This window comes from Osmerus eperlanus, chromosome 11 (assembly GCF_963692335.1).
Source record: "Osmerus eperlanus chromosome 11, fOsmEpe2.1, whole genome shotgun sequence".
NCBI classification, from domain to species: Eukaryota; Metazoa; Chordata; class Actinopteri; order Osmeriformes; family Osmeridae; genus Osmerus; species Osmerus eperlanus.
Genome location: NC_085028.1, coordinates 17,608,030 through 17,635,585, shown reverse-complemented (window position 1 = coordinate 17,635,585; position 27,556 = coordinate 17,608,030). Strand labels below are relative to the sequence as shown.

Here is a 27,556-nt window from a genome sequence, read left to right as displayed (position 1 = left end):
TCTATGTGACCGAGCATGTCGGGAAGAGGAGATCCCTCACTGAACTGTCCTCCCAAGGTTTCTTCTGTGTATTGTTTTACCAGGAGGGGTCTGTTCTCACATTAGGGTACATGATACACGATTAATAAATGATACATGATTAATTATGATAAATGATTAATAATGACAAATGAGATATGATTAATACTGACATGATGAATACTGATATGATTAAAACTGATATGATTAAAACGTATATGATGAATACTGATATGATTAAAACGTATATGATGAATACTGATATGATCATAACTGATATGATTATAACTGATATGATTATAACTTATATGATAACTGCTCTCTGGATAAGAGCGTCTGCTAAATGACTAAATGTAACTGATATGATTAAAACGTATATGATGAATACTGATATGATTATAATTGATATGATTATAACTGATATGATTATAACTTATATGATAACTGCTCTCTGGATAAGAGCGTCTGCTAAATGACTAAATGTAACTGATATGATTAAAACGTATATGATGAATACTGATATGATTATAACTGATATGATTATAACTGATATGATTATAACTGATATGATTATAACTGATATGATTATAACTGATATGATTATAACTGATATGATTATAACTGATATGATTATAACTGATATGATTATAACTGATATGATTATAACTGATATGATTATAACTTATATGATAACTGCTCTCTGGATAAGAGCGTCTGCTAAATGACTAAATGTAACTGACATGATTAAAACGTATATGATGAATACTGATATGATTATAATTGATATGATTATAACTGATATGATTATAACTTATATGATAACTGCTCTCTGGATAAGAGCGTCTGCTAAATGACTAAATGTAACTGATATGATTAAAACGTATATGATGAATACTGATATGATTATAACTGATATGATTATAACTGATATGATTATAATTGATATGATTATAACTGATATGATTATAACTGATATGATTATAACTGATATGATTATAACTGATATGATTATAACTGATATGATTATAACTGATATGATTATAACTGATATGATTATAACTGATATGATTATAACTGATATGATTATAACTGATATGATTATAACTGATATGATTATAACTGATATGATGGGCTGGCAAGCAGACAACACTGAGATGAACCCTGAAGTTCCTTTTATTTCATTTGAAATTACAATAAAGAATTGGATACAGTGTACTAATAATAATCATTCCATTTATACTTGGGTAAATGACTCTAAATATATGATTAATCTGTTTACTAATACAGCAAAAGGACAGTGCACATTTTGCAGGGAAAGAATTAGTTTTTTTAAACGCATCGCATAATACTGTATATGTTGACACACTTTTTTTATAGTTGTACTATTCTTATAACATACACAAAACAAATCACCTTTGTTCTGAGTAAACAAAAACTATGGTAAAGTCAACTTCTCTAACAAGGTTTGACTGAGAGAGAGAATATGTATAGAGAGCAAGAGGGAAAGGAATAAAGAGAGAGAAGGAGAGCACATAATGACACTGCTATAGGTGTGTTGTACAGGAAGGTCTACTTCTTTACCATGGCGACCAGACTGTGTGCTACGATCAGGACAGGATCTGCTTGGCAGCTTGTCACCATCGTCATCATCACCATCGTCATCATCACCATCGTCATCATCACCATCGTCATCCAGCGCCCAGGAGAAGAACCATCAGCCAGACCTTCATGAATTTCTCTCCTGCTGGAGAAACAGGGTCATCATGTTACAGTTAGGACTTTTATTATATTATGTTACGCAAGATGATATGCAACTCTGTCTGTCTTTCTCTCTCTCTATTTCTCCTCTCCTTTCCCAACTCACTCCCCCCTCTCCTCCCACCCGTTTCTCTCTCTTTCTTTTTCTCCCTCTCTCTCCCTCCTCCCGTTCTCTCTCTCCATACCTAAGCAAAGACAAAGTATATGACCACCACACAGCCTACGATCCAGCCCACCATCAGGAGAGCCGGGTAGAGCTGACGGGACGAGTCAGACTGACCAACAGCTGAGAGAGGGAGAGGGAGAGAGTTAGTTATGAGTTATAAGTCGCATAGCTGATAAATGAGACACATCACAAAGGAGCTTAACAACACTGTTCCATAGGAAGGTTATAAAGACTACTAACACGGTTCTATAGGAGGGTTATAAAGCTTAATAACACTACTTTCTATAGGAAGGTTGTAAAGCTACACTTCTACGGGAGGGTAAAAGCAGGCTGGAGCACCTCACCTCTCTGGGCCATGGTTCCTCTGATCTGGTCCTCCAGCTGGACACCCGGTCTGGCTTGGAGCCCCAGTGACAGGAGTCACACAGGGGATGAGTGTGGCTCACCCTGGAAGCCCAACTGGAATCAGCAGATTCACCCTCAGCGCCCAACACACACAGCTCCGAAAACACACCCTCCCCTCCCCGCCCTGCCTCAACCCCTCACACACACACACTTACGCTGGCACACACACTCAACTTCTCTGTCACGCACACACACAGCACGTGTGAGACACTACAACAGCACAGCCCCCATTCTGAGGAAGGAATGAGAAAAGAGGAAATTCCACAGAGAGATTCCTATGTAGGCCTGGTCCCAGCTGTGAGAGACCCAGGGCTCTTCCTCAGATCTCCCCCAGCAGGGGCGCCTCCAGCTGGGCCTCACTGGCCCGTCCCTGCCCTCTGGGACTCCTGGAGCTCCCTTGGGCCTTGACCTCTCTGAGGACAATCCCACACAGAGAGACAGGCAGGCAGATAGACAGGCAGATAGACAGGCAGATAGACAGGCAGACAGACAGACAGACAGACAGGCAGACAGGCAGACAGGCAGATAGATAGACAGACAAACAGTGATCTGGCCAGAAACACAGACAGATAAACAAACAGGAAGACAGACAAACTGGCAGAAAGACAGACAGGAAAACAGACAGACAGTCAGGGAGCAGAGCTCTTTTGAACCATATGAGGACGTGTATTCTCGTGGATCTGTTCTTATGTATTGTGTCTGATACCTGCCCTTCAGTGTTCACTGCATTTTCCAGTCTCTCACCTCCCCTCTGTTGTTTCCAGTGTGGCTGTGAAGGCCTCGCCAGCCCACCTGGTACTAGATGCCACTAAAACCAGCCACGCACACACAGGAAAGGTTAAGTGGAGGGCAGGGGGAAACAAGGGATGAGAGGAGAGGTGGAGGAGAAGAGCACTGGAAAACAGGCTTGGTTCTAATTGGACACCCTTGGAGATGGAGGGATTGAAAGAGGGGGATGAATAGAGGATGAGCGGGTTCAGGTGGCATGGCTAAGTGGAGAGCACAGGGGAGGAGGTGGAGAGAGGGGAGGAGAGGGGAGGGGGGGAAGGGCAGGTGGAGAGGAGGAGGAGAGAGGGGAAGGGGAGAGAGGGAAGGTGGAGAGGAGAGGGGGAGAGAGGGAAGGTGGAGAAGAGGAGGAGGAGAGAAAGGATGGGAGCGGAAGAGGGCACGAGAGGATAGAGGGGAAGGGAGTAGATGAGAAGAGAAGAGGGGATGAGGAAGAGAGGAAAGAGGGGAGAGGAGGGGAGAAGAGAGGTGGAAGAGAGGATTCAGGTGGAGAGGGTGGGGGAGAGGGAGGGGAGAAGGACAGGGAAGGAGAGGATGGGAGGGAAGGAGAGGGGAAAGAGGGGAGAAGGAGAGGGGAAAGAGGGGAGAAGGAGAAGGGAAAGAGGGGAGAAGGAGAGGGGAAAGAGGAGAGAAGGAGAGGGGAAAGAGGAGAGAAGGAGAGGGGAAAGAGGGGAGAAGGAGAGGGGAAAGAGGGGAGAAGGAGAGGGGAAAGAGGGGAGAAGGAGAGGAGAAAGAGGGGAGAAGGAGAGGGGAAAGAGGAGAGAAGGAGAGGGGAAAGAGGGGAGAAGGAGAGGGGAAAGAGGGGAGAAGGAGAGGGGAAAGAGGGGAGAAGGAGAGGGGAAAGAGGAGAGAGGGAGAGGGGAAAGAGGAGAGAAGGAGAGGGGAAAGAGGAGAGAGGGAGAGGGGAAAGAGGGGAGAAGGAGAGGGGAAAGAGGGGAGAAGGAGAGGGGAAAGAGGAGAGAAGGAGAGGAGAAAGAGGAGAGAAGGAGAGGGGAAAGAGGGGAGAAGGAGAGGGGAAAGAGGAGAGAAGGAGAGGACACCGGGTATAATTAGGTGCTCACCGACAGAAGCTGCTGGCTTGTCTCTCTCCTCTCTTTCAAAATAGAGTCCTAATTGAACTCCCATGGCCTTCCTCTACACACACACACACACACACACACACACACACACACACACACACACACACAATGACACACACAGATATGCACAGACACACACACACACACCCGTATGCACACACCCACTCATAAACACCCACACATACACACAAATTCCCACTCTGACAGGCCCGGTCAAGTTTCCGAAGTGACTGTCACTTGGAACAGACAGTTGAAAGTCAAGTGGGTGAGAGTGGACTGTAAATGCACTCAATTGCAACTGTGATTAGAGTGATTGCAAAGTCTGCGGTCCGAGCAAAAGTCGACCTTAAACCTCCCCACCCCCCCAACCAACATACTCACAAACCACACTCGCAGTGTAATTAAATGAAATCTAAAATCTTTTTTTGTTTTTTAGCCCTTTTTACAAGCAACGACACAAAAAGCTTCAAAGGCGCTCATAGAGCTGCATGTAAACCATCAGAGGTCAAAGTACAGGAAAGATATTCCCTCAATTTGTGTTGTTGTTGCATCATGGTCTCAAATGGCCACTGAAATATATCGCCGGAGGCAAATTTCTGCCTATTTAAGGGTGCCCCCCTCCAGCCACTCTTTCTTCCTCTCTCCTCTCTGGAAGGAAGGTAGATCACGCCTCCTTGGTTTCCCATCTCTCCTCTCTGGAAGGAAGGTAGATCAACCATCTCTCCTCTGTATGTGTGTGTGTCTATGAACTAACAGAAACACAAAACAGCCTATATCAGTAGGTCGTCTCCTCATTCGTCCTCTGACAGTGTGGCGCTTTTCTCGACTATACTCTCTCTCTCTCTCTTTCTGTCTCTCTCTGTCTCTCTCTCTCTGTCTCTCTCTCTCTCTCTCTCTCTCTCTCTGCCTCTCTCTCTCTGCCTCTCTCTCTGTCACTCGTTCTGTACATGTACTAACTAAGAGTTCTTCCACAGCTGGTTGTGAGTTGGAGGTCTGTGATTTCTGGAGACCTGACAGTCGACCTGGCAGTCGTTCCAGAGTTAATCTTTGTCGATGTTATCAAGTGTCTGTATCTCTCTGTCTGCTACCTGGACATCAAATAACAAGGTTGTATGTTTTGTCTCCTCCATGTGATGGTTCTCTGCCTGGCCTCCGGCGGTCCTCTCCCCAGGTGATGTGGCTCTCTGGCTGGCTGTGGTTGCTGGCCTGCCTCCCTGGGCTGGTCCTGGGGCTGGCAGGAGGGGGGGCCTGCCGGCTGTTGGCTAAGCCTGTGTCCGGCAGTGTATATCGGGCAGGGGACGTCGTGATCGGGGGCCTTTTCCCCATCCATGTGGAAGCTCCAGAACCTGAGCTAGAGTTTAGGAGCCAACGCAGCAACACTAACTGTACCATGTAAGTGGTTTGTAAAAGCAAATGTATACAATTGTTTTTGAAGAGTCGTCTGTGAAATGATCTCCCTCTTTGCAGTTGTGCAAACCCAGGTCCTTTAACCCAGAACTCTCTCTTCTTCTCCCTCCCCTCCCTCCATCTTGCTCCCCTGCTCCAGTTTCTACCAGCGGGCGTACCGCTGGCTCCAGACCATGATCTTTGCTGTGGAGGAGGTGAACCGTAACCCTAGCCTCCTCCCTGGGCTCAGGCTGGGGTACCTGGCCTCAGACTCCTGCCTGGCCGAGGGCACCACCTTGGGGGCAGCCCTGGGCATGGTGACCGGGCAGGAAGACTCCATATCAGGCACAGACTGTGGCACAACCCCCGAGGTGCCAGTCATCATCGGAGATGCCCGCTCCTCAGCCTCCATCGTGGTGGCACAGACCCTGGGAGTGTTTACCCTGCCCATGGTAGGCAGGGAGGCTCCGTCTATGGATGAATAGTCCTTCTTCTTAAACCTCCCAACCTTGCTGTGATGCTGTGCAAAGAAATTGATTCTCTCTAAAGATTACATCTGTGTTTCCAGGAACATTTAAACCTGTCTTTATTCCTTGTTTCTTTCTTGTTTGTCTCTCTTTCTGCCCCTCTCTCTCCTTTCCCCCCAGGTGAGTTACTTTGCGTCCTGTGCGTGTTTGAGTGACAGTAGGAAGTACCCCTCCTTCTTCAGGACTGTTCCCAGTGATGCCTTCCAGGCACGGGCCATAGCCTCACTTCTGTCCCGGCTTGGCTGGACCTGGGTGGGCCTGGTGTCTGGGGACGATGACTACGGGAAGTATGGGGTCCAAATGCTGCTGCAGGAGCTGAGGGGCTCTGGAGTGTGTGTCTCCTACTCTGAGGTCATCCCCAAGGTATTCTAGACAAGTCTGTGTCTGTTCATCCATCTGTATAGACTTTCCTCTCTCTCTCTCTCTCTCTCTCTCTCTCTCTCTCTCTCTCTCTCTCTCTCTCTCTCTCTCTCTCTGAGGTCCCCAAAGTACTGTCTGAAGACCTGCCTCATTGTTTTCCTGTCGGTATCTGTTTCTGTGTGTTTTTGATTTGGTATATTCTCTCTCTTTTTCTCTCTGTCCTCTTTCTCTCACTTCTCTTTAGTTTCACTTCTCTTCTCTCTCTCTAATCATTATTTTCTCCTCCCTAAGGTCCATTCCCAGAGCAGGATCAGTCGGGTGGTTGACACCATCCAGAGGTCCTCTGCCACGGTTGTGGTGGTGTTTGCCATCTCCCAGGATGCACAGGTGAGCCTCGTCAATACAGGTCTGTCTCAGATACTCAAAATTAATACAATTCCACTTGTATTGTTGCCATATATGCATTTGAAGAGTATCAGGTCTCTTTTATGTTACGTGTACAGTAGGTTCCACATCTGTGGAAGAGAGACAGATGCAAACACGCTCTAACAGAATTCATTTTTTAATCGCTTAAAATCTCAGGTTAACATAGTATACACATTAGTATACACATTACTAATTACCTTCTTGATGCAGGGGATATCATGTTTTTGATTTACTGGAAATGTCAGATCGGTATTTCAGACAGAGGCCACTTCCCTCCTCCTGTTTCTTTGCCTACAGGCTCTCATGAAGGAGGTGGTCCGTCAGAAAATCACAGGTAAGCAGTGGATCGCTACCGAGGCCTGGGTCTCTGAGACCAGCTTCACGGTCCCCGAGAACCTCCCCTCGCTGGCCGGCACCATCGGGTTTGCCCTCCGGAGGGCCCCTATCCCTGGGCTGGGAGACTTCCTGACCCAGCTGAAGCCAGACGGGCCCTCGCCCCATCACGACCCCTTCCTCAGGGAATTGTGGGAAGAGCTGTTTGGGTGTTCTTTGGAGGCCGGTCAGGGCACTGCTCGGCTGTGTTCAGGGTCAGAGGTCATAGGTCAGTGTACCTGTTACAGGAAAAAACGACTGTGTTGATCGTCACAAAATGAAGCATTGTTATGTCATACTTTTTGTCATATTGTCGTATTGACCGTTAACCATGTTCTGAAATTCTGTAATTGTTTTAAACCCAGTGGAGGGGGAGAGTATGTACACGGATGTGTCTCAGCTGAGGGCCACCTATAACGTGTACAAGGCAGTGTACGCCATCGCCCACGCTCTGCATGGCATGCTGGCCTGCCCTCCTGGAGACCTGTGTCCCAACCTCCAGCACCTGCAGCCCAAAGACGTGAGCTGACCTTTAACATCATACTGAATAAGGCTTTAGAAACACGTAATCAAAGGGATTATTATTCTTTAAGGGATTATAAATACAAATTATTCTATCTATATTTTATTCTGATCTATTTTCATGATTAGCAACCTAATACTGTAAAATGGGAGTTGCTCTCTTACAGCTTGTTCAGTACCTGAGAGGTGTGAACTTCACTACACATGTGGGTGACCCCGTCCACTTCGACCAGAATGGAGATCCACCTGCTTCCTATGACATCATCAACTGGCACGTGACCCCAGAGGGTGGGGTGGAGTTTTCCACCGTCGGACATTTTGTGACATCTGAGGGATCGGGGGGCAAGTTTCACCTGGAAATTGACAGAGTGATGTGGGGTGGTGGGAGTGGACGTGAGGTAAGACTCAAGGAAATGTAGAAAAAATATGTGCAAAGGTGAAGCATTACTATGTAGCATGTAGTTTGTCAACTAAAATATCTGGAAAAGTTTACTGTTAAAAGCGTATGATGTGGTTCTGCAAGTCAAATCATAATATTTGATCATATATATTTTTGGGGGGAAAGGTTGAAAAAAGTTTTCGTAAAAAGGTTTCTGCAAAAAGGTTTCTAAAGGTTGAAAAAATATTTTTGAAAAGGTTTTGAGAAAAAGACTTGAAAGGTTGAAAAAAAGTAGTGAAAAAAAAGTAGTAAAAAAACTAGAAAGCTAACTCGCCCTACTTTAGAATACTAAACGAGAGCAAAGATAGCTAATATATCCTACAAGCTACATGTGCTACAATATAAAGGTACACTTCGTGCCCTTTGTAACTCACAATAAAAATGCTACATATAAGCAAGTGGGCAATTACGTACATATCCTGTGTGCCACACTGATGATGCCAGTATATAAGGTTAGCATTGCTAATGATGCCAGTACATACTGTATGATGCTAGCAATGCCAAGATTAGTGATGCTGGCATTGCTATTGCTAACAATAACAGGATCTATGATGCTAGCATTGCTAATGATGCTAGGATATGCTACGCTAGCATGCTAATGATGCCAGGACACTCCCCCAGGTGCCCGTGTCTGTGTGCAGCACTCCCTGCCCCCCTGGCACCTGGAAGGCGGCACAGAAGGGCCGACCAATCTGCTGCTTCGACTGTCTGCCCTGCTCAGAGGGGGAGGTCAGCAGAGAGACAGGTACCTGGGATTGACTGGGATTCTAATTCTAGATTCCGATTCCGATACTAACCAATTCTGATCCTGGAATTGATCCTGATACTAACTATGATGGTCTTATTCTAGATTCCGATTCTGACTCTGACCCTAATTCTGGCTGGGATTCTAATTCTAGATTCCAATTCTGATACTGACTGACTCTGATTCTAAGTGACTCTGATTCTGATCAGAACTGAGCTCTTCTCCCGACTCGGGCCCTTCCCTCTCAGGGTCGGTGGAGTGCAGCCGGTGTCCTGAGAGGTTCTGGTCCAGCCCAGACCACACTGAGTGCATCCCCCAGCAGGTGGACTTCCTGTCCCTCAGCGACAGCATGGGAATCGTCCTGTCCGTCATCTCTGTCGTCGGGGCAACACTAACAGCCGCAACCTTGATTACTTTTATTTGTCACCGACACACGCCACTTGTACGAGTACACTGGGGGATTTAGAACATGCTACACTGCTGTTACATATTTGTAGTCTTACAACATTTTATATGATAGGTTTCCTGTATAATGTTTTTGTATTTATTAATCTCTTTAGGTCCGGGCCAACAACTCAGAGCTGAGCTTCCTGCTTCTGCTGTCACTCAAGCTCTGCTTCCTGTGTGCGCTGGCATTTATTGGTCAGCCCAGGCCTTGGTCCTGCATGCTGAGACACACCCTGTTTGGGATCAGCTTCGTGCTGTGCCTCTCCTGCCTGCTGAGCAGAACCGTGGTGGTTCTGGTGGCCTTCCGCTCCACCCTCCCTGGAGAGAACCTGATGCGGTACCTGGGTCCCAACCAGCAGAGGCTGGGCATCTCTCTCTGCACGCTGGTACAGGTGGGCCTGACAAGCTTACAATGTAATGAACTAATCAGTCCCCCCAGGATTTCGCGGGCCTTTTTTGTGATAGCTGCGGGCTAAAATTCCTGATTTCGCAGGAGCTTTTTTCAAAAGGTTGCGATGAAAGTTGCAGTGTTTTTTAGGTGTTTGTTGCAATGAAATTGCGGGAGCAAGTGAAAGTTGCATAAAAAGTTGTGAATTTCCCTCTTTGTAATTTTACTTGAGTTATTGGTTGAAAATTAAGTAATTAACAAACATTCATCAAAGAATAAACCATTGAGAAATGATACCCTAAATAACCTTACCAACATGTCAATTTTCATCATATCCCATTTTTTATCCTTATCCAACCAGGATTTACATTTGCATGCATTGAAGGGAGGAATCTCCCTTTTTTTTTACAAAAAAGATTGAAATCTCTATCTGTCTGCAATACCGCTCTCGGCCTCTACGCAACTCGGCGCTCTCACGTTTGCCAGGCATAGACAGTAGAAGAAAGCACATGCAACAATTGACTGGTTGGGCAACCCTGGATACAGGACTGTTAACGGTGTGTTTTTCGCCTGGAAGTCTCTAGAAATCTGGTACCTTATTGAACAAAATTAAAAAGAGTGAAAGAGTTCACAGACACCAGAATGAACGCGTTCACAGTATCGTTCATCAGGCAGTAATACAGTACGTTCAGTTCACGTTCACCAAAATTAGCAACGAGTTCATTAACTTTAGTTCAATGAACGCGTTCAGGCGCAACATTGGATTTAACCCCTACGGGAGAGAGTTGTGGGAGACGATGGTTGGTCAAAGTTGCGGGAAAATTGCGGTGATTGGTTAAAATTGCAACGTCATGCTGAATTCGCGGGGAATCGTTGAATTCGTGTGAATTGGTGCGATCGCAAATTCCTGGAGGGTCTGACTAATGGTACACCAAGCAGTGGCTTCAGGCTTATAAACTGAAGGTTTCTGTTCCCAGGTGCTGATCTGTGTGTTGTGGCTGTCCCTGGCCCCCCCTCGGCCTACAGAGAGGGGCATCAGAGGAGACCAGGGGCCCAAGATCTTGTTGGAGTGTGCTGTGGGCTCCGTGGTGGGCTTCTCCCTGGTCCTTGGGTACATCGGCCTGCTGGCCTCCCTCTGCCTCCTCCTGGCCTTCCTGGCCAGAAAACTCCCAGACAACTTCAACGAGGCCAAGCTCATCACCTTCAGCATGCTGATCTTCTGCGCCGTCTGGGTCGCGTTCATCCCAGCTTACGTCAGCTCTCCAGGGAAGTACACGGTTGCCGTGGAGATCTTTGCCATCCTGGCCTCCAGTTACGGACTTCTGGCCTGCATCTTCGCCCCAAAGTGTTACATCATCCTGCTGAGGCCTGAGAGGAACACCAAGAAACAGATGATGGCCAAATAACATCACGGCCTTCAATACTTTGCTATCGCTTAGTGACCTCTTAGAGTTCCATGCGTTTTACATAATGGTGCAATGATATATATTTTCCATTGTGACAGATTGCTAGCCTATTGATAAACCTTTTGTGGAACTGAATGTTTTAACCCTTGTGCTGCCTTCGGGTCACATGACCCAAAGGTTCATAACGAACCATCGTTGTGTTTACCCAATTTTACCCAATACAAAAACAAATAAAAATAATTTTCTTTTAACCTTCGCAATGTGGGGGGTCTGAGACAGCCCAACGGTTAAAAGAAAATGCTTCACTTTGTTTTTGTATGCGGTAAAGTTGTCGCAATACGACGGTGGGTCACAATGACTGATAGGTCAGAATGACCCGAAGATAACACAAGGGTTAATATGTGAAAGAAAGTGAGCGCTAAACTTTGCTAATTTACCAGTCAGCTTTCGGAGATTTCTTTTGACAGAGACATTTACGTAGCATGTTATGTCTAAACGTCTTTTGAATAATAATAAAGCACATAGTGTTTAGAACTGTTATTGTGTCTGTTTACTATGTCTGAGAAGGGGTGGGGTAATTGGAGAAAACCCATGTGGGCTGGTTGTAATAACTTCAGCGCCTTCTGAAACCAATGTGTGTTGCTTTCCTTCTACAATTCCTGTTGTAGAACGAGAGTAACAGAGAATGTCCGTCTCCACTAACAACGTGGCCTCTGTCTAGGTTTGGTTTTATGTCTTAAGTAACATCACACAAGACTCAGGAATTTCCACAAAATATCAAATACACTAAAAGTGTCTGAAAGGGAGAAGGGTCAGAGAGCAATTGTTTTTGTCAACACAGAAAACACAGTATCTGATTTTCAGAAAAACTGCCTGATGAAAACTAAAGACAGTTACTGTCCTGATAGGACATAACACTACTATCATAAATGTAAATACACTTTGTATTAAGATAAGAATGGATATTAAAATGTAAGATATCAATGAGGTAATATTAAATAATAGAATTTAGGATTCACATTTCAATTTACAAGTGACCCAGAATGGGTCCACAGTGTTACTGTAGACAGACAGGAAAGCAACAATAACTTCAATTGTTCCAAAACAATGTATACTTTATTATTTTTCAAATTTTTGACCGAAGAAATGATCTTGAGCTGACTAGTAAGATTAGAGGCAAAGGGTGCTTTGTGAACAACATTAACTTACAGTATATTAACATTAGAAGAATTCTCTGTAAAATTCACAGACCTCAATGAAGTCACTAAAAGCAATAGCAAAGTATTATCATACAGAAGGCCGTGATGTTATTTGGCCATCATCTGTTTCTTGGTGTTCCTCTCAGGCCTCAGCAGGATGATGTAACACTTTGGGGCGAAGATGCAGATCAGAAGTCCGTAACTGGAGGCCAGGATGGCAAAGATCTCCACGGCAACCGTGTACTTCCCCGGAGAGCTGACGTAGGCAGGAATGAACGCGACCCAGACGGCGCAGAAGATCAGCATGCTGAAGGTGATGAGCTTGGCCTCGTTGAAGTTGTCTGGGAGTTTTCTGGCCAGGAAGGCCAGGAGGAGGCAGAGGCAGGCCAGCAGGCCGATGTACCCAAGGACCAGGGAGAAGCCCACCACGGAGCCCACAGCACACTCCAACAAGATCTTGGGCCCCTGGTCTCCTCTGATGCCCCTCTCTGTAGGCCGAGGGGGGGCCAGGGACAGCCACAACACACAGATCAGCACCTAGGAACAGAAAGCCTTCAGTTTATAACCCTGAAGCCAATGCTTGGTGTACCATTAGTTCATTACATTGCATGCTTGTCAGGCCCACCTGTACCAGTGTGCAGAGAGAGATGCCCAGCCTCTGCTGGTTGGGACCCAGGTACCGCATCAGGTTCTCTCCAGGGAGGGTGGAGCGGAAGGCCACCAGAACCACCACGGTTCTGCTCAGCAGGCAGGAGAGGCACAGCACGAAGCTGATCCCAAACAGGGTGTGTCTCAGCATGCAGGACCAAGGCCTGGGCTGACCAATGAACGCAAGCGCACACAGGAAGCAGAGCTTGAGTGACAACAGAAGCAGGAAGCTCAGCTCTGAGTTGTTGGCCCGGACCTAAAGAGATTCAGAAATACAAAAACATAATACAGGAAACCTATCATATAAAATGTTGTAAGAGTACAAATATGTAACAGCAGTGTAGCATGTTCTAAATCATCCAGTATACTCGTACCAGTGGGGTGTGTCGGTGACAAATAAAAGTAATCAAGGTTGCGGCTGTTAGTGTTGCCCCGACGACAGAGATGACGGACAGGACGATTCCCATGCTGTCGCTGAGGGACAGGAAGTCCACCTGCTGGGGGATGCACTCAGTGTGGTCTGGGCTGGACCAGAACCTCTCAGGACACCGGCTGCACTCCACCGACCCTGAGAGGGAAGGGCCCGAGTCGGGAGAAGAGGTCAGTTCTGATCAGAATCAGAGTCACTTAGAATCAGAGTCAGTCAGTATCAGAATCGGAATCGAGAATAAGAACATCAGAGTCAGTATCAGGATCAAGTCCAGGATCATAATTGGTTAGTATCAAAATCAGAATCTAGTAGGGGTTGGAATCTTTTGGTAGCCCACCTCACGATTCGATTAGAAATGGATTCACAATTTTTTTTTATTTTTTATAAATAAATATAAATAATTTTTTTACATTTGTGAATTGATTGATCGCTAGAAGACTGCATCGTGATTCAAATGTGAATCGATTTTTTCCCCCACCCCTTGAATCTAGAGTCCCAGTCAATCCCAGGTACCTGTCTCTCTGCTGACCTCCCCCTCTGAGCAGGGCAGACAGTCGAAGCAGCAGATTGGTCGGCCCTTCTGTGCCGCCTTCCAGGTGCCAGGGGGGCAGGGAGTGCTGCACACAGACACGGGCACCTGGGGGAATGTCCTGGCATCATTAGCATGCTAGCGTAGCATATCCTAGCATCATTAGCATATATCCTGTTATTGTTAGCAATAGCAATGCCAGCATCACTAATCCTGACATTGCTAGCATCATACAGTATGTACTGGCATCATTAGCAATGCTAACTTTATATACTGGCATCATTAGTGTGGCACACAGGATATGTATGTAATTGCCCACATGTTTATATGTAGCATTTTTATTGTGAGTTACAAAGGGCTCACCGCGGTTATAAAATCAGTGGGCTTGCGCTGCGTCAGCGTTCCTCAGTTGGCGGTTAACATCTAACTTGAGAAGCCACTGACGACCAGCCGACTCTCTATTTTCATTATTCTTTCAGGTGGGTAAACGTCACACACTCGTTCATACGGTTGTAATTCGTTTTGTATAGTGTACCTTTATATTATATTGTAGCACATGTACATTGTAGTATATTAGCTCTAGCTGGCTTTGCTCTAGTATTCTAAAGTAGGGCGAGTTAGCACTAGCTTGTAGGTTGTTGTCAAACTACACTTGTGAAACCATGTCGAAGGCACTGCAACGTTTGTCTGACTCGACTGATATATATCAATGTATGAACTATAGTGTTTTTGTAGATAACATTTTCTGTTGTTTCCTCCTAAATGTAATCAAATGTACATGGTTAGAGCCAGGACGCGAATCGCTAGATAGCAGTTAGTTTATCGTTTCCAAGGAAACCAGACAGCTCGCAGGGTGTAACAGTGCGTTTACGGTGCGTTTACACTGCAGCGACGCCGATGCGAGCGACAACATGTTTTCCATTCATTTTCAATGGAGCCAGGCGAATCGCTTGCGTGGTGCATTGTTGGTAGCGACGCGACGCGATCGAGTTGAGATTTTCTCAACTTTATGCAAATGAGGAGCGATTTTCGCTAGCGATGGCCAATGGCAGTGTTTTCTTGTTTCTCGTAACGTACCAACCATGGTAAACATTTCTAGCTTTCAGTTTTTAAGATGGAGGAGAAACTAATCGCCTGTGTGGCTGCATATCCAGTCCTGTACGATACGTCTCTGTATTTGTACAAATACATTAATAAAAACAATGAGGCCAGGCGCAGGTTTGCCGACGTTGTCGGTGCTCCTGGTGTTTTTTTTGTACTTTGTACTCTCGAACAAAGTTACGTTCCAGGGAGTTCCAGCCGGGGTACTACTATAAGCCCGGCTGGAACTCCCTGGTCGTATCGACAGATTAGCAGAGACTTTGAGTACTATAATAAAACGTTTTTACACATGTCAACGTGTATGTCTATTAAACAGTTTTGTATTTTGTATACAAGTTGTATTTTGATCGATGTTGCGAGTACGTAAACCCAAGTCTGCACACTTGGCCATGACAACTACAACAGTGACTTTAGAGAACTACAATTCTACATTAATCTGTTTGATACGCCCCCACGCGTGGTGAACTGTGGGAAGGCGAGCGATGGCAAGCGATTCGCGTCGCTGCAGTGTAAACACACTGTTACAATGCAGCGACGCGAATCGCTTGCCATCACTCGCTCGATCAACATCGATCAAAATACAACTTGTATACAAAATACAAAACTGTTTAATAGACATATCGTTGACATGTGTAAAAACGTTTTATTATATTACTCAAAGTCTCTGCTAATCTGTCGATACGACCAGGGAGTTCCAGCCGGGCTACTGTAACTACCTAGTTACCAGAACAAAGTTATGTAACTAATGTGACGAGAGACTGAATTTGAAAGTACAAAAAAACCACCAGGAGCACCGACAACGTCGGCAAACCTGCGCCTGGCCTCATTCTTTTTATTAATGTCTTTGTACAAATACAGAGACGTATAGAACAGGACTGGATATGCAGCCACACAGGTGATTAGTTTGTCCTCCATCTTAAAAACTGAAAGCTAGAAATGTTTACCATGGTTGCTACGTTACGAGAAACAAGAAAACACTGCGATTGGCCATCGCTTGCGAAAATCGCTCCTCATTTGCATAAAGTTGAGAAAATCTCAACTCGATCGCGTCGCTACCCACAATGCTCCACGCAAGCGATTCGTCTGGCTCCATTGAAAATGAATGGAAAACGTGTTGTTGCTCGCATCGCGTCGCTGCAGTGTAAACGCACCGTAAAGGCCGTTCACAACAAGGACGATAGGTGATTTTTAGCTCGAGACAACTATCAACTCTGAAGAAATATGCGCCTCGTCCATTAATTGTATATAGCTGGATGTTATCCCTTCTCAGCGTGAGAAACAGTTGAAATACGTGACAAGTAGTTCAATCTAACAATACGACAATTGTTCAAATGCGTGAGTCTCACGGCGAATGCTGAGACTTTAAAGCCCTGCTTCTACCTGTTTGTGTCACGCTGGTAACTCGACCTCAAATCAAATTAATTAATTAAGCAGAGAAGAGTAGGCCTACAGTAGAGTACAGTAGAGTAACTATTTTTCGAAAATATTCTTTCAACTTTTCAAAAAATTTCTTCAAAACCGTTTTTCCCCCCCGACAAACTTTACCCTTTCAAAACTTTTTAGGGGAAACTTTTTTCAGAAAATATATATCGAATACTTTCGAAAAAAGTAATAAATCAAAATAATTTTTCCATACACAACAATACACAAAAAAGTTTAAATATATAATCAAATACTATCCTTTGATTTACAGAACCACATCATACGCTTTTAAAAGGAACCTCTTCCAGATATTTTAGTTGACAAAATACCACTAAAATACTACCAAAATACTACATAGTATTGCTTCACCTTTGCACATATTTTTTCTAAATTTCCTTGAGTCTTACCGCACGTCCACTCCCACCACCCCACATCACTCTCTCGATTTCCAGGTGAAACTGGCCCCCCGATCCCTCAGATGTCACAAAATGTCCGACAGTGGCAAATTCTGCCCCACCCTGTGGGGTCACGTGCCAGTTGATGATGTCATAGGAAGCAGGTGGATCTCCATTCTGGTCAAAGTGGACGGGGTCACCCACATGTGTAGTGAAGTTCACACCTCTCAGGTACTGAACAATCTGTAAGAGAGCAAACAACTCCCATTTTACAGTATTTGGTTGCTAATCATGAAAATAGATCAGAATAAAATATAGATAGAATAATTTGTATTGATAATCCCTTAAAGAATAATAATCCCTTTGATTACGTGTTTCTAAAGCCTTATTCAGTATGATGTTAAAGGTCAGCTCACGTCTTTGGGCTGCAGGTGCTGGAGGTTGGGACACAGGTCTCCAGGAGGGCAGGCCAGCATGCCATGCAGAGCGTGGGCGATGGCGTACACTGCCTTGTACACGTTATAGGTGCCCCTCAGCTGTGACACATCCGCGTACATACTCTCCCCCTCCACTGGGTTTCAGAAATTGAAACAAGCTGATTTACATGAAAATCATGTCAAAGTGAGTCAATCAAGACCTTCATTGTTATGAACAAGACAGTTTTCCTATAATAGGTACACTGACCTATGACTTCTGACCCTGAACACAGCCGAGCAGTGCCCTGACCGGCCTCCAAAGAACACCCAAACAGCTCTTCCCACAATTCCCTGAGGAAGGGGTCGTGATGGGGCGAGGGCCCGTCTGGCTTCAGCTGGGTCAGGAAGTCTCCCAGCCCAGGGATAGGGGCCCTCCGGAGGGCAAACCCGATGGTGCCGGCCAGCGACGGGAGGTTCTCGGGGACTGAGAGGCTGGTGAAGGTGACCCAGGCCTCGGTAGCGACCCACTGCTTATCTGTGATGTTCTGACGGACTACTTCTTTTAACAGAAACTGTTTAATGAAAAACAGGGTCAGGGAAGTTGTCTTTTTCTGTCTGAGAAATCGGTTTGTCTTTTAAAGTATGCTATTTGTGGAATCCCCCTTGCACCATGGAATAAGATAATGTGTTGCATGCTCCACCAAAGCTATGTTGTGTGCTATGCTACGTTATGTGACAATGGCAGATATCAGGGCCACATAAAATATCGACATAGGGCATTTCTGCCCTGCTATATTGTTCTGATGCATATATGGCAACAATACAAGATAATGTTGCAAGTGGAATCATATTAATTGTGAGTATCTGAGATAGACCTGTATTGACGAGGCTCACCTGTGCATCCTGGGAGATGGCAAACACCACCACAACCGTGGCAGAGGACCTCTGGATGGTGTCAACCACCCGACTGATCCTGCTCTGGGAATGGACCTTAGGGGAGAAGAAAAGGATGATTAGAGAGAGAGAAGAGAAGTGAAACTGAAGAGAAGTGAGAGAAAGTGCAAGAGGATGAGAGAGGAGAGAGAAAAAGAGAGAGAAGAATATACAAAATCAAAAACATACAGAAACAGATACCGACACGAGAACAATGAGGCAGGTCTTCAGACAGTACTTTGGGGACCTCAGAGAGAGAGAGAGAGAGAGAGAAAGAGAGAGAGAGCGTGAAAGAGGAAAGCCTATACAGATGGATGAACAGACACAGACTTGTCTAGAATACCTTGGGGATGACCTCAGAGTAGGAGACACACACTCCAGAGCCCTTCAGCTCCTGCAGCAGCATTTGGACCCCATACTTCCCGTAGTCATCGTCCCCAGACACCAGGCCCACCCAGGTCCAGCCAAGCCGGGACAGAAGTGAGGCCATGGCCCGCGCCTGGAAGGCATCGCTGGGAACAGTCCTGAAGAAGGAGGGGTACTTCCTACTGTCACTCAAACATGCACAGGACGCAAAGTAGCTCACCTGGGGGGAAAGGAGAGAGAGGGAGGGAGAGAGAGAGAAAATGACAAAGGAGAGGGAAAGTAAGAACTAGATTTAAATGTAGGTGGGTAGGTACTATATTCATCTATGAGGGGAAATATCAGCGTAATAGTAGGCAAAATAAAAAAAGTTATACAAATAAATACACAGGGCTGTACAAGGGGTAATAAAGAGGGTAAATTCACTTATGCATGAAACAATTTAAACGCAGGTGACAGCAATGGAAGCAAATCAGTATGATTACAGTACAATTAAAACCTTTACAATTTGCCATGACACACACAGATGGAGTATTTAGACATAGAAAAACAGTTGTTCTCCCTCATATTCGAGCACAGCATCGCAAAAAAGTAAGGAAGTGGAAAGAAGAAGGAATATTTATTAGTAACCTCCCAACCTACCATGGGCAGGGTAAACACTCCCAGGGTCTGTGCCACCACGATGGAGGAGGAGGAGCGGTCGTCTCCGATGATGACTGGCACCTCGGGGGTTGTGCCACAGTCTGTGCCTGATATGGAGTCTTCCTGCCCGGTCACCATGCCCAGGGCTGCCCCCAAGGTGGTGCCCTCGGCCAGGCAGGAGTCTGAGGCCAGGTACCCCAGCCTGAGCCCAGGGAGGAGGCTAGGGTTACGGTTCACCTCCTCCACAGCAAAGATCATGGTCTGGAGCCAGCGGTACGCACGCTGGTTGAAACTGGAGCAGGGGAGCAAGATAAAGGGAGGGAAGGGAGAAGAAAAGAGTTCTGGGTTAAAGGACCTGGGTTTGCACAACTGCAAAGAGGGAGATTGAATAATTTCACAGACGACTCTTCAAAAACAATTGTAAACATTTGCTTTTACAAACCACTTACATGGTACAGTTAGTGTTGCTGCGTTGGCTCCTAAACTCCAGCTCAGGTTCTGGAGCTTCCACATGGATAGGGAACAGTCCCCCGATCACCACGTCCCCTGCCCGATATACACTGCCGGACACAGGCTTAGCCAACAGCCGGCAGGCCCCCCCTCCTGCCAGCCCCAGGACCAGCCCAGGGAGGCAGGCCAGCAACCACAGCCGGCCAGAGAGCCACATCACCTGGGGAGAGGACCGACGGAGAACCATCACATGGAGCTGAGAAAAGAAGACCAACTTAAAGGATGGACAGTGATCAGACACAGTAAGATAAAACAATCTATTCTAGTATCTATTCTCACTGTACATTTCTTTTCTGTTCATGAAATTATACTTCACCAGCTCCAGCCACCTGAAAAAACATTTTGAATTGGTAAACAGATTAATAAGAGAGAGAGTGAGAGAGAAAGAGAGGGGAACTCAGAGGAGACAGAAATGTTCCTGGGCATCCTCCTTCCAGAGAGAAGGGGAGAGGAAGGAAGAGGAGACAGCCAGGGTATCACTGATATAGGAAGAAATTAGCCCGCGGCTAAATAATCCATGGCCACCATGGGGCACAGTGAGAGGGAGGGCAGGGCATTCTGAGGGAAGGGGTGGGGTAACTGGGGAGAAGCCATGTGAGCGTGTTGTAATAATGGGGGTTAGTGGCCTTCTGAAACCACCTTGCGTTACTCTTCTTTTACGATTCCTATTGTTGAACGAGAGTAACAAAGAATTAGGGGTGGGGGAAAAAATTGATTCACATTTGAATCACCATTCAGTCTGCTAGCGATTCAGATCGATTCATAAATGTATGTGAATCGATTTTTTTATGATGCTTTTTTATATTTTTTATTTATATAATTTCTTTTTTAATTTCTTTTTTTATGTCGGAAAAATGTCAACACAGGAATGTTGACATTATGGCAGGGAATATCACACACTATTACACTGACTGCCATAGTCAAAATTCACTCAATAAACACAGCGCGAGTGACCAGTGCCCAATAAAACTCAAGAAACACCGCGCGCGAGTGTTCAGTTTCAGCTTTCATTTTCTCAAAGGCGGAGAAGAATACCCAGGGCTTGGTTTACACCTATCAAAATTTCTAGCCACTGGGGGACCAAAGGCAGGCTAGGGGAACTCATATTTATGTTAAATAACCTCCTAAAATGAACATTTCATGTAATGGGACCTTTAATCAGTTTGCTGATTTGAGCCGCAGTAACAGCAGACAAACAGCAGTAACGTCTCTCTGATGCATGAAGGTCAGAGAGCTCATTTTTAGAGACAAAAGGCAGTTGTTGTGTAGTGTGCCTTGTGATATATGGTCCTGACAGCTTTCTTCCTGGTCACAGGGCTTGGGGAACCCACAATGGCTGTAAAGCCAACATACCTGAAAGACTCCAATAAACAAGCATCCAAATAAATCATGAAAAGTAAGACGTAGATGATAATAATTAAATGTAAGATATGAATAAGGGGATACAAAATAAGACTTAATCTAGAGGTTAGCATTCACATTTTATTTCACAGTGTACTGTAGACATACAAGGAGAGCCAAAATAACCACAGTTGTTTCTAAACACTGTCTTTTATTATTATTCAATAGTTATGCATATACAACAGACTAACTTTTGGACAAAGCAGGCTAGAATATTTAGAAGTTTTTGACAAAATAAAGGAACTTGAGGGGACTCGTAAGATGAGACAAAGTGTGACATCATCGGTTCCCAAACTGGGTACGCGAAGTGGTTCAGGGGGTACGTGGGGAGATTTGATTTACATTTTCAAAGTGAAAAAAAAGAAACTAAATACATTTGCTAACTGCTGTCTGCCGTGGATATGGTTGGGGCAATGCTGGGGGAAAAGGCCAAAAAACTATACAGACAATGGCTTCATCAAACAACACTGTTTCACGGCGTATCAGTGACATGGCAGAGGACGTCTCAAAACAGCTACTGTGGTGATTATTTCTGGCTGAACTCCGCTCCGGCCACGCCCCCCTTTTCAAATTCAACACACACACTTCTGCACACTGTTTATTTATGCCCTTATAGTTAAACATTGCTAGTTTGTGTTCTTCCGGCGTTTGACGCTGAGTATCTTGGTTTTCATCTGTTTTGCCTTGTTTGAGTTAAATAGTCATTCCCGTTAAACCCCTGAGTGAGTTAGTTCAACCTCCTTATTTGTTTCTCATTTCCCTTTACCTGGGTTGTATTGCTAATAAAACTCAGTTTGATCTAAACTTCCATCCAAGTCCTGAAATCCCTGACAATTTCACAGTTTCAAGTGTTATAGACTGTATATGTGCGCGAGGGGAGGGGGCGGCGGCGGCGTTTACAAAAAACGGGGGATACGTAGATGGAGATTAAATGTCTGAAGGGGTACAGGACTGTAGAAAGTTTGGGAACCACTGGTGTACATGAACTTATTTTAGCATTAGAAGATTTCTCAGTAAAATTCACAGACCTCAATGAAGTCACTAAAAGCAATAGCAAAGTATTATCATACAGAAGGCCTTGATGTTATTTGGCCATCATCTGTTTCTTGGTGTTCCTCTCAGGCCTCAGCAGGATGATGTAACACTTTGGGACGAAGATGCAGGCCAGAAGTCCGTAACTGGAGGCCAGGATGGCAAAGATCTCCACGGCAACCGTGTACTTTCCCGGAGAGCTGACATAGGCGGGGACGAACGACACCCACACAGCGCAGAAGATCAGCATGCTGAAGGTGATGAGCTTGGCCTCGTTGAAGTTGTCTGGGAGTTTTCTGGCCAGGAAGGCCAGGAGGAGGCAGAGGGAGGCCAGCAGGCCGATGTACCCCAGGACCAGGGAGAAGCCCGCCACGGAGCCCACAGCACATTCCAACAAGATCTTGGGCCCCTGGTCTCCTCTGATGCCCCTCTCTGTAGGCCGAGGGGGGGCCAGGGACAGCCACAACACACAGATCAGCACCTGGGAACAGAAACCTTCATTTGATAACCCTGAAGCCACTGCTTGGTGTACCATTAGTTCATTACATTGTAAGCTTGTCAGGCCCACCTGTACCAGCGTGCAGAGAGAGATGCCCAGCCTCTGCTGGTTGGGACCCAGGTACCGCATTAGGTTCTCTCCAGGGAGGGTGGAGCGGAAGGCCACCAGAACCACCACGGTTCTGCTCAGCAGGCAGGAGAGGCACAGCACGAAACTGATCCCAAACAGGGTGTGTCTCAGCATGCAGGACCAAGGCCTGGGCTGACCAATGAATGCCAGCGCACACAGGAAGCAGAGCTTGAGTGACAGCAGAAGCAGGAAGCTCAGCTCTGAGTTGTTGGCCCGGACCTAAAGAGATTAATAAATACAAAAACATTATACAGGAAACCTATCATATAAAATGTTGTAAGAGTACAAATATGTAACAGCAGTGTAGCATGTTCTAAATCCCACAGTGTATTCGTACCAGTGGCGTGTGTCGGTGACAAATAAAAGTAATCAAGGTTGCGGCTGTTAGTGTTGCCCCGACAACAGAGATGACGGACAGGGCGATTCCCATGCTGTCGCTGAGGGACAGGAAGTCCACCTGCTGGGGGATGCACTCAGTGTGGTCTGGGCTGGACCAGAACCTCTCAGGACACCGGCTGCACTCCACCGATCCTGAGAGGGAAGGGCCCGAGTCGGGAGAAGAGCTCAGTTCTGATCAGAATCAGAGTCACAGTATCAGAATTGGAATCTAGAATTAGAATCCCAGTCAATCCCAGTTACCTGTCTCTCTGCTGACCTCCCCCTCTGAGCAGGGCAGACAGTCAAAGCAGCAGATTGGTCGGCCCTTCTGTGCCGCCTTCCAGGTGCCAGGGGGGCAGGGAGTGCTGCACACAGACACGGGCACCTGGAGGAGTGTCCTGGCATCATTAGCATGCTAGCGTAGCATATCTTAGCATCATTAGCATATATCCTGTTATTATTAGCAATAGCAATGCCAGCATCACTAATCCTGACATTGCTAGCATCATACAGTATGTACTGGCATCATTAGCAATGCGAACCTTATATACTGGCATCATCAGTGTGGCACACAGGATATGTATGTAATTGCCCACTTGCTTATATGTAGCATTTTTATTGTGAGTTACAAAGGGCTCACCGCGGTTATAAAAGCAGTGGGCTCGTGCTGCGTCAGCGTTCCTCAGTTGGCGGTTAACATCTAACTTGAGAAGCCACTGACGACCAGCCGACTCTCTATTTTCATTATTCTTTCAGGTGGGTAAATGTCACACAATCGTTCATACGGTTGTAATTCGTTTTGTATAGTGTACCTTTATATTATATTGTAGCACATGTACATTGTAGTATATTAGCTCTAGCTGGCTTTGCTCTAGTATTCTAAAGTAGGGCGAGTTAGCACTAGCTTGTAGGTTGTTGTCAAACTACACTTGTGAAACCATGTCGAAGGCACTGCAACGTTTGTCTGACTCGACTGATATATATCAATGTATGAACTATAGTGTTTTTGTAGTTAACATTTTCTGTTGTTGTTTCCTCCTAAATGTAATCAAATGTACATGGTTAGAGCCAGGGCGGGCATCGCTAGATAGCAGTTAGTTTATCGTTTCCAAGGAAACCAGACAGCTCACAGGGTGTAAAGGCCGTTCACAACAAGGACGATAGATGATTTTTAACCTTTTAAGGAGTGAGTTCTAAATATTACCGACGCTTCCACCAGTTATTTTTCCAAAACGGAAGCTAGCTAGTTTTAGTTAGCTTCCGTTACCTAGCATAATACTCGTAGCAATGCTACTACCTGCTAGTGTTACTTGTTAGCCTCCTAATTGTAAATTTTGAAGCCTTACTATAGCGTTTGTCATATAGTTTTTGTCTATCAGAAAATAGTCGGTTGGAATGTTCAGAATCACACGTGTGACGGTACTCTGTGGGGCCTGCTTTCGAACGATCACATATGTGTGACGCTACTCCTTAACGGGTTAATTGTATTTAGCTGGATGTTATCCCTTCTCAGCGCGAGAAACAGTTGAAATACGTGACAAGTACAAGGTGTTGCGTGAGTGTGAGAAATTGTTCAAATGCGTGAGTCTCACGGCGAATGCGTGAGACTTTACAGCCCTGCTTCTACCTGTTTTAGTGTCACGCTGGTAACTCGACCTCAAATGATATTAATTAACTAAGCAGAGAAGAGTACAGTAGAGTCACAATTTTTCGAAAATATTTTTTCAACTTTCCAAAACTTTTCTTCAAAACCGTTTTTCCCCCAAAAAACTTTACCCTTTCAAAAGTTATGGGGAAACTTTTTTGCCTGAAATTATTTTTTCTGCCTTTCAAAAATTCTCTACTAATTTTTCAACAACAACAATACACAAAAAAGTTTAAATATATTATCAAATACTATCATTTGATTTACAGAATCACATCATACACTTTCAACAGTAACCTCTTCCAGATATTTTAGTTGACAAACTACATACTACATAGTATTGCTTCACCTTTGCACATATTTTTTCTACATTTCCTTGAGTCTTACCTCACGTCCACTCCCACCACCCCACATCACTCTCTCAAGTTCCAGGTGAAACTGGCCCCCCGATCCCTCAGATGTCAAAAAATGTCCGACGGTGTCAAATTCCGCCCCACCCTGTGGGGTCACGTGCCAGTTGATGATGTCATAGGAAGCAGGTGGATCTCCATTCTGGTCAAAGTGGACGGGGTCACCCACATGTGTGGTGAAGTTCACACCTCTCAGGTACTGAACAATCTGTAAGAGAGCAAACAACTCCCATTACAGGGATCGACATTAAAGACCCTTGCACACTGAGTGCGAAATTTTCGTTTACGTTTTTTCGTAATCGTCAGCCTCAAAATTCAGTGCCTCTGAATTGTCAAAAAAACTCTCAAAATGCTGGCTATGGATGCGAGAAACGCAGAAAATCGAACCCAATCCGAACTTTTTTTTGACGGACGAAAGTTTCTGAGGCAGTTTGTAAACGCGATTGACATAACATTAGGTCGTATTTATTTTTTTACGTGCGAACATTTCGGACACGAATTTCGGACTCAGTGTGCAAAGACCTTAAGTCTTGTCTGCTTGTCTGGGACAAGTGGATTTTTTTGTAGGGCAAGTGGAAGAGAAATTTACTGGACACATTTAATGGCAAAACCCATTGTTATGTCTACAAAATTATTTTAGATATAGTATAAGTTTAGCTAGCTTGCAAATAATGAGGATAGCCTACCGAAGTTGAGTTAGCCAATGTCGTTAGCGATGCTAGCTAACGTTAGTTTGCTAGCTGTATATAACATTTCACTGGGTCTTGCAGCTGTTTGATTGACTGAAATTATGATGAAATGTTATGTTCTACTAGCCATTTGCCTACTTTAGCAAGTCACAGTATTTCCAAACCCTGATAGTGTAACTGAGAAGACACAGTAAATAATTCCTCTTTTAAGTAATAAGTCCCCGTTCAAGTGTTGAGCATTAAATTAGCTGCACGGACTGTAGAAATCTTGGGACGAAGCTGCAATACAGTACATAACAGAAAGTGTTTCATTCTGCAGAAATTGTGTAAATGTTTAATGTAACGAATAACATTTTTAATTACACCTCAATTGTTACCTATATTATTTGTATAATATTACAGCTCATCTTCGTTGGTCAAAGGGACAAATGACTTTTGTGCATGGACTAGTGAAAGGTAAATGTACCTTGTAAAAGTGCCTCAAAAAGTTAAGGTAATGTCAAGCCCGCCTAAGGATCCCTCAATATTTGGACTACATAGACAACGTTGGTGTCAAAATGTTTGTCTTGGTCCAGATTGAGTCGCTTGTATTCGCGCGAAGGTTCCGTTTGACGGTTTAGGCTTGAACTAAGTTTTTCTGGCAAAAAGTGCCGTTTGTGGCACAAGGGAACTCAGTCACAACGTCATCACACGTTAGCAACGATGCATAGATACAACGTTCTAGCGATATCAGCGAGCCTTCTTCATTGCTACACTGTAAAAAAAATCCGTAATTTTAACGGTAAAAGGCTGTAAAGTAGCAACAGTAAAAAAAAAAAAATGTTTTGCGTGACAGCTAAGCGGATGGTTGACAATCCATCTTCCAGGCTGTTGACCATGCTGGTCAGGAATTTCAATGTAGATGCCCATCATGTTATTGCACGACTTATAACAACGGCATATCACGTAATTAAGACGGGCCAGCCGTTCGCCTCGTTCCCCCAGGCTATTGAACTGCAGCAGAAGAATGGTGCCGACTTGGGTACTTAGTATCATACTGATGAAATGCTATGGAAGCTTTTATATATTAGCATTCAGGGACCAGAGGTTTCAGTTTCAGCCAGACAGAGTTGTGCAGAGATGGCTGTCAGCAGGGAAGAGAGCACGTCATTTTTGAGGTTAAAAGTCAATTGTTTCCTGACTATTACCTTTTTATTTTTTATCACTAGAAATGTGATTTCATTTTTGTTCTTTTTATATCCAGGATGTTTTTAATAAATGGTTAAACATGTTAACAGAATAACACAACTTATAAGTCTTTGGTTTTGTTGTAACAATGATAAATTACAACTTTTGGAGGGGGGGGCCAGTAAAAATTGTCTTGGGGCCAGTAAGTTCCAAAAAATGTTAATGTTGAGACCTGATATACCTCTCTGATCTAACGAGTCTGACTAGCTGTCGCGACCTCAGGTGGGCTTTGGCTATGATGTAGATCTGGAGAGATGGTTGTTCTGCTAGGTTCTCCTTTCTCTGCACAGGAACTGCAGCTCTTTTGCAGCGATTGTTAAGGAGCCGA

General features: G+C 45.0%; 3 protein-coding genes and 3 long non-coding RNA genes across 6 annotated transcripts in view; 3 read left to right on the top strand and 3 right to left on the bottom strand.

Annotated features, from left to right (window-relative positions):
• Nucleotides 1-1,356: 1,356 nt before the first annotated feature.
• LOC134029613 (uncharacterized) lies at nt 1,357-2,385 on the bottom strand. Its single transcript, XR_009931656.1, has 3 exons — nt 2,287-2,385; nt 1,962-2,062; nt 1,357-1,759 (listed from the first exon to the last, which is right to left on the bottom strand). It is a non-coding gene; the product is annotated as an uncharacterized LOC134029613 (long non-coding RNA).
• A 3,392-nt stretch (nt 2,386-5,777) lies between these two features.
• On the top strand, nt 5,778-11,367 carry LOC134029674 (extracellular calcium-sensing receptor-like). Its single transcript, XM_062473942.1, has 10 exons — nt 5,778-6,050; nt 6,246-6,488; nt 6,777-6,872; nt 7,209-7,512; nt 7,649-7,803; nt 7,973-8,203; nt 8,866-8,989; nt 9,238-9,431; nt 9,550-9,828; nt 10,802-11,367. Exons 1-10 carry the CDS (start codon nt 5,793-5,795, stop codon nt 11,228-11,230), a joined length of 2,313 nt encoding a protein of 770 aa, XP_062329926.1. The 5' UTR covers nt 5,778-5,792; the 3' UTR covers nt 11,231-11,367.
• Nucleotides 11,368-12,354: 987 nt separating this feature from the next.
• Nucleotides 12,355-20,187, bottom strand: LOC134029667 (extracellular calcium-sensing receptor-like). Its single transcript, XM_062473935.1, has 12 exons — nt 20,103-20,187; nt 19,758-19,978; nt 19,309-19,600; nt 18,647-18,889; nt 18,265-18,360; nt 17,639-17,942; nt 17,371-17,525; nt 16,967-17,197; nt 14,021-14,144; nt 13,452-13,645; nt 13,055-13,333; nt 12,355-12,966 (listed from the first exon to the last, which is right to left on the bottom strand). The coding sequence occupies exons 2-12, from the start codon at nt 19,973-19,975 to the stop codon at nt 12,538-12,540; spliced, it is 2,565 nt and encodes an 854-aa protein (XP_062329919.1). The 5' UTR covers nt 19,976-19,978; nt 20,103-20,187; the 3' UTR covers nt 12,355-12,537.
• On the top strand, nt 14,396-23,399 carry LOC134029676 (uncharacterized). Its single transcript, XR_009931662.1, has 5 exons — nt 14,396-14,515; nt 17,012-17,185; nt 17,386-17,575; nt 17,664-20,060; nt 22,342-23,399. It is a non-coding gene; the product is annotated as an uncharacterized LOC134029676 (long non-coding RNA).
• LOC134029673 (extracellular calcium-sensing receptor-like) overlaps nt 21,484-27,556 on the bottom strand; it is a 9,092-nt gene continuing 3,019 nt past the window's right edge. Inside the window, exons 7-11 of the mRNA XM_062473941.1 lie at nt 25,290-25,520; nt 23,519-23,642; nt 23,217-23,410; nt 22,820-23,098; nt 21,484-22,732 (exon numbers count right to left, since the gene is read on the bottom strand). Coding sequence (XP_062329925.1) covers nt 22,304-22,732; nt 22,820-23,098; nt 23,217-23,410; nt 23,519-23,642; nt 25,290-25,520 — 1,257 coding nt within the window. The 3' untranslated portion in view covers nt 21,484-22,303. The remainder of the gene's footprint in view (nt 22,733-22,819; nt 23,099-23,216; nt 23,411-23,518; nt 23,643-25,289; nt 25,521-27,556) is intronic.
• Nucleotides 23,514-27,556, top strand: part of LOC134029680 (uncharacterized) — a 4,682-nt gene continuing 639 nt past the window's right edge. The window contains exons 1-2 of the long non-coding RNA XR_009931669.1: nt 23,514-24,013; nt 25,335-25,508. This is a non-coding gene — a long non-coding RNA (uncharacterized LOC134029680). The remainder of the gene's footprint in view (nt 24,014-25,334; nt 25,509-27,556) is intronic.